General features: G+C 38.4%; 1 protein-coding gene across 1 annotated transcript; it reads left to right on the top strand.

The window, feature by feature from the left end:
* The first annotated feature begins 230 nt into the window (after nucleotides 1–230).
* On the top strand, nucleotides 231–5,903 carry LOC140052263 (sulfotransferase 1B1-like). The gene is made up of 7 exons (XM_072097737.1): nucleotides 231–446; nucleotides 2,464–2,588; nucleotides 2,906–3,028; nucleotides 3,680–3,806; nucleotides 4,176–4,270; nucleotides 4,684–4,873; nucleotides 5,690–5,903. The coding sequence occupies exons 1-7, from the start codon at nucleotides 260–262 to the stop codon at nucleotides 5,806–5,808; spliced, it is 966 nt and encodes a 321-aa protein (XP_071953838.1). The 5' UTR covers nucleotides 231–259; the 3' UTR covers nucleotides 5,809–5,903.
* The last annotated feature ends 294 nt before the right edge of the window (nucleotides 5,904–6,197 follow it).

Raw genomic sequence — 6,197 nt, 5'->3', positions numbered from 1 at the left:
ATTTACCAATATCCGCTGTATCTCTTTTGTAGCCTGCTGTACAATGCTTTTATTTACATGGTTCACTAGTTCAAGAACTATTTATAGAGTATATCCAGGGAGGTATAAAATACCTCCCTGGTATATCTGCGGCATAGGGCCTACTTTTCAGACATTGATAAATAAGCACATTCTAAATAACACTGTTTAACCTATAATTTACACCGGATTACGCCGTTTATATTGACAATATTTAACACAGGGTCTCCACGGAGTCTGAATGTTGTCGTCCCGACCCAATAACGCTACATTTTCTCCCCAGGATCATGACTGGGAAAACGAATGTGTAACGCATAAAAAGGACGGAATTCTGTATTCAAAATGGATGCTTTCAAACGTTCTTGATGATCTTAGGACATATCAAGTACGAGACGATGATGTGTGGTTTGTTTCATATCCCAAATCAGGTATGTTTTTTAATGTTTGCCCTATTAGCCTATAAGGAGGTCGGCTGTGTAGGCCTACAGGGGGGGGGGGGGTGCGTTGGGTGCAGACGCACCCCCCCCCCCCCCAAGTCCCAAAAGGTCCACTATTTCCTCGGTTGGTATTTTTTCTTGTCTTGTTTAACTAAAGACAATATCATTATATATATACAAAATTTACATTATCAATGGTATACAAACAAAAATATGCTAATATAAAATGAAAAAATACCGGTAATTAAATTACGGAATCTGAACTGACTACAAACTCGATGTAAAACATGCGCAGTCGATCATGTGACGACAAGCAATAGCTTAGCGCTTCATGTACGCGGTACGCGGTAAAGTGTTTGCTGGAGAAATACAGACAACTTAACGTCAGGGAACACGTGTACTTTTTGTCGGGGAATATAATATACAGTAAAAAGCGTTCGCGTTCACTTCGTAGCTAGCTTCAGCGCCTAGAAAACCGCGACGTTTCATTGACCGTGAGAGTACGTCAGAGTGATATTATGCACGTTATATGCATTCATTATTGCCAGCGATCTAACTTACTACTAAACAATAGCTAGGTACGCACTTGTCTGGCGGTATCCCTTTGTACGAATCGTTCAACGTTGGGTCGAGACGCGTGATATCAAGTTTCATCCAGGGACCAAAATGTGTAATGTGTTATTTTCCAGGCAAAGTTTACCGACGGTTACGTCGTGTACTGCGTCGACGTACGCTACACTACAGCAAAAACGAATTATGTTAATTGTTCGTTTGTTCACCAATTTTTTAATTTACAAGTAACCTTCTGTACCGTGGGGCACCTAAAATAAATTGTTCATCCATTACTAAACAAAAAAACATGCCATTTTCGCTTAGCCAACATTATAGCTATAGTTATTACATTTTCAATATCCTGTATGTCATGAATTTCTCACCACTCGGAAGTCCAGATGGTACGCATGCATACACCTGGGAGGAATAAACTTTTTTCCCCCGACTGAAAAAGGTCTACGCTTGCGTTTTTTAAGCCTCTAGGCCTGATGTTTCCAAAGTATAAAATGCAATTTTTTGAAGACCTGCAGCTCTAGTTTTAAACATTTTCTTAGCTCAGCCCCAACAATAAAGCTGGTCATATTTCGAAGAACAAGAAGTACATTTTCCGGGATCTAACATCTCTATTTTTCAAACATTTCTTAGCTCAGTCACAACCCATGATAGAGACTTATATATTTTTTTTCATGTTTTGAAGTATAATAAGTCCAATTTCCGGGACCTCCAACTCTATTTTTCAAAATTTTCTTTGAACTTTTATTTTTTAAATTGAAAAATATGGATTGAAACCGTCATCGCGCATCGTTTTTTTGCACGCAGTATTTTATTTATGCATTATAAAAAATGGAAAAAATGGCTACCCTAAATCTGATTAAAAAGACCTCAAATGACGCTAGAACGCGTTGCTTGCGGGGGCTTCGCCCCCTGGACCCCAACCGGGGGCCCTTGGCGGCCCCTGGCCCTCAGCCTAGTGATGCTCGCTTCGCTCGCATCATAGCCCCCTCGTCGGGGAATGTAGCCCCCGCGTCGGGAAGATCCTGGCGCCACCCCTGCTGAGTTGGCCTCATCATGAAAGCGTTAAGTTCTGGTGTCCATCGTTCAACTAGCCCAAGCCACAACAGAGAGTCTTACATCAGTCTTTAGAACGTCAAATAACGCAAATTTTTCCAGGGCCTTCGGCCCCTGGACCCTGACCGGGGGCCCTTGGCGGCCCCCTGGCCCCCAGCCATTGTTGCTCGCTTCGCTCGCACCCTCCCATTATAAATGCTGCATACGGGCCTGCCCTATTATATGTTTTTTTTCTGCCCAGAAAGACACAGTAACACAATTATTACTTGGCAAAATAATATGTTTCCAAGTTTAGTAGTTGCACTTTGTTTGTTTTACACTATCGGTAAACAGTGCATATGAGAGATAGATTTATGTATTCTGACGACAAACATATTGTATCGTACAGGATCTACTTGGATACAGCAAATGTTGCGACTTATTTCGGTAAAAGGAGATCGGAAGCAAATTACAGAGCACGTGCTAAGCTCAATAAAATACATAGAGATGAATGCTGCCCTTCACTACTCACACGTAAGTACTGTATTGTAAATTATAATATTTAACATAATCATTGTATTTTTTAATTAAATCTCTGTCTACATACACAAACTAGTAATAGTTTGACCCAAAAAATGTGATGTACCAACCCAAATATGGAAGTGATATGCCCAAAAATTCATTCATTCATGCACATTTATTCAGATAAGTACAATAACAACTTGGGGCCGCACTAGAAGCACTCGTGAGTGAAATGACATCATCATGTCCATATATGGGCACATCACATTTTGTTTGATAGTGTAGACAGAGCTTAAGCTAAATATTATCTGTTTCTTTGACATCTATAGTTTGAGAAGTTCACTACACCATTTCGTCATCATCAACTGCAGGACGCACCTTCACCGCGTATTATTAAAACGCACCTTCCAGATAAGCACTTACCTCAGCAACTTTTTGAAAATAGGGCAAAGGTAAAAACTACGTTTGCTATGCCTCGTAAAATTATTAAAAGATACATTAATTCTAACAAAGATATTATCACATCATCACCTAGCTTGCCTATTTTGTTTTACCTCTTATATCTTACTTTTTAAAAGCATGCTCGCGCGCGTGTAATATTTTAATAGGCATGAGGACATCACTTTGAATTAATATTGGTTTCGAACGAACGAACGCAGCGCAGTGAGTTGACCAAAAGCGATGATTCATTGTGTCGTGGTTGGTCTAATTACTTTCGGTGATTCGCTTACGTCGTTGCGTTGCATCTAAAGCGTGGTTCCCACTAGCGACGCAACGCAACGCAAGTGAATTGACCAATCACAAGCGATGGCTTATTCGCTTGTGATTGCTAACTGTCTATAACTTCGCTTGTCATTGGTTAAAACGCTTGCGTTGCGTTTACGTCATTGCGTTACGTTCTAGTGGGAACCACGCTTAAGTGGGAACCAACATTCAAGGTAGCGCTACTTTGTCGAAGTCCCCTTTAAATACCGTACATCTAATTTAAACATTTTCTTAAGTATACAGTAGTCAAAATCTTTTCTATCTCTCTGGACATTCCGTTTGGCTTTTTAATATCGATTGGATATCTACCCGATGAATTATGATATTTGTTCCTTTAGGTAATCTACATATCGAGGAATCCAAAGGACGTGGCTGTATCTTACTTCCATTTCCACAACTATAACGTGGTCTTACCTAGATATACGCAGTGGAATCAATTCTATCAGGATTTTGTTCGAAACGAAGGTAAGCATACAATTGCAGGACGGGACTAGGGCAACATTTTGGCAAGACCTAAGTTAAGCACATCACCTATTTGTTTCAGTCCTTATAGCTTTAAGGATTTCAAATCATAGTCCAAGAGAATGAAATTGTAATTTCTTTCGTTACCCTTACTCTCACCCTGATTAACCCTGGTGGCATCTAGATCTCATGAAGAAATCACCGTTAGAGAAACGCTGTTTATTATCGAATGTTCTGCGGAGGCCGGCCGTGTAAACTTGATTTACCACGGTGGTGCTACGAAACTAGATACCTAAAAAAAACAGAGACCCGGGTCCCACAAAAACTTCTCAACTTCTGTCTCAAAATAAAAATATATGTGTATTTTAACAGTTATTTATGGATCTTGGTTTGATCACAATTTGTTTTGGTGGAAACGACGTCATTTACCAAACATTCTTTTCTTTAAATATGAGGATGTAAAAATGGTGAGTGACTTATCAATATTATTATTGAGTTAAAAAAGCAATTATATATACACATATGATTTTATCATAAATTCATTCATTCATTTCTGTACATTTTAGCCTTTTGTTAGAGTGGCACGCCTAATCGGCGACAGAAGCTGTTGCCTTTTTTTGGCATTCCTTGGCGTAATCTAGCTAATTTTTATCTGTTTGTTTGTTTAAATGTCTTTGCCAAAATTAATAAAATAAAAATAAAATAAACAATAGATGCGATGGTGGGAGATATGAGAGGATGACAACTATGATCATGTTTGTTCTGATTTGATTTATTTGTATCTCATTAAAAATACATACACATACCGAGTATTATCTGTTGCAACAAAGATAAAGCAAAATTATAATCCTAAACATGTCGTTAATAATCATGTTTATAGGATCCAAGAAGTACGGTTATTCAGATGGCAGACTTCCTAGGTCACAATCTGTCTGACGAAGCTATTGACGAGGTTGTGAAACACTCGTCGTTTTCAAGTATGAAAGATGACGCACAATCCAACATTATCGGTACATGGCTGCCACTGTTTGATCATAAGATTTACAGTAAAACATCATTTATTAGAAAAGGTTTGCAATGATTAATTGTTAAATTGGTTCCCACTAGAAGGAGGAGGAATAAACAAAAACACGTACATGCACAATATTATCAATCATCCGACCCTAATTTCTGATTGGTCAAATTACTTGCGCTGAGGTGGTACGCCATTTTCTTACTAAAACGCAACGCAATGATGTAGGCGCAATGTAAGCGAGTTGACCAATGACGAGTGATCCATTCCTTGTGATTGGCCAAATCACTTGCGTTGCGCGTACGTCAACCTTGTGTTGCGTCCTAGTGTGAACCATAAAGACGCATGCGCGTGCTATCACGACAGTAATCTACTTTACGCATGCTATCACGACAGTAATCTACTTTACGCATGCTATCACGACAGTAATCTACTTTACGCATGCTATCACGACACTAATCTACTTTACGCATGTTATCACGACAGTAATCTACTTTACGCATGCTATCACGACAGTAATCTACTTTACGTATGCTATCACGACAGCAATCTACTTTACGCATGCTATCACGACAGTAATCTACTTTACGCATGCTATCATGACACAGTAATCTACTTTACGCATGCTATCACGACAGTAATCTACTTTACGCATACTATCACGACAGTAATCTACTTTACGCATGCTATCACGACAGTAATCTACTTTACGCATGCTATCACGACAGTAATCTACTTTACGCATGCTATCACGACAGTAATCTACTTTACGCTTGCTATCACGACAGTAATCTACTTTACCGTAAAAACCGGCATAACATCAATCGTCCTCCATCGTCTTTTAATTTTATCATTATTTACATCTTTTCCACAGGTGAGGTAGGTGACTGGAAGAATTATTTTACTGTTACGCAGAACGAAGAGTACGACAGAGTGTACCATGAACGAATGCAGGGAACAGGATTAAAACTCTGCTTTGAATTAATTAATTAAATTGTGTTCACCGTGAAAATTGTTCTTTATTAAATCTATTTTTTATTTTAATCATATTTAAAGAAAAACTACTGTTTTTGTCATGGGAATCTGTGATAGGAGTGAACTCATTTTTATTTCATAACGATGTATGTAAGTAGTATTTGTAGACTTTTTGCATTGTAAATATTTGTATTTTATGCTTCTCCTTCGGGAGGTTTTTGAAATACATAAATAAATAAACGATGCTTTATTTGTGACGTTGTTAACACTACATATCCTAGAAAAGCTATAACAATAAAAAAAAAACAATTACTAAACTGGCAAAAATAAATGGGTCTTGAACCGTTATAAAAAAATAAGGGGGAGACTTCCGAATAAAAAGAATTGAAGCGAGTTACAGAACTATA

This window comes from Antedon mediterranea, chromosome 6 (genome assembly GCF_964355755.1).
Source record: "Antedon mediterranea chromosome 6, ecAntMedi1.1, whole genome shotgun sequence".
Taxonomy (NCBI): domain Eukaryota; kingdom Metazoa; phylum Echinodermata; class Crinoidea; order Comatulida; family Antedonidae; genus Antedon; species Antedon mediterranea.
Note: the sequence above shows the minus strand (reverse complement) of the source record. Positions and strands in the feature narration are given on the sequence as shown.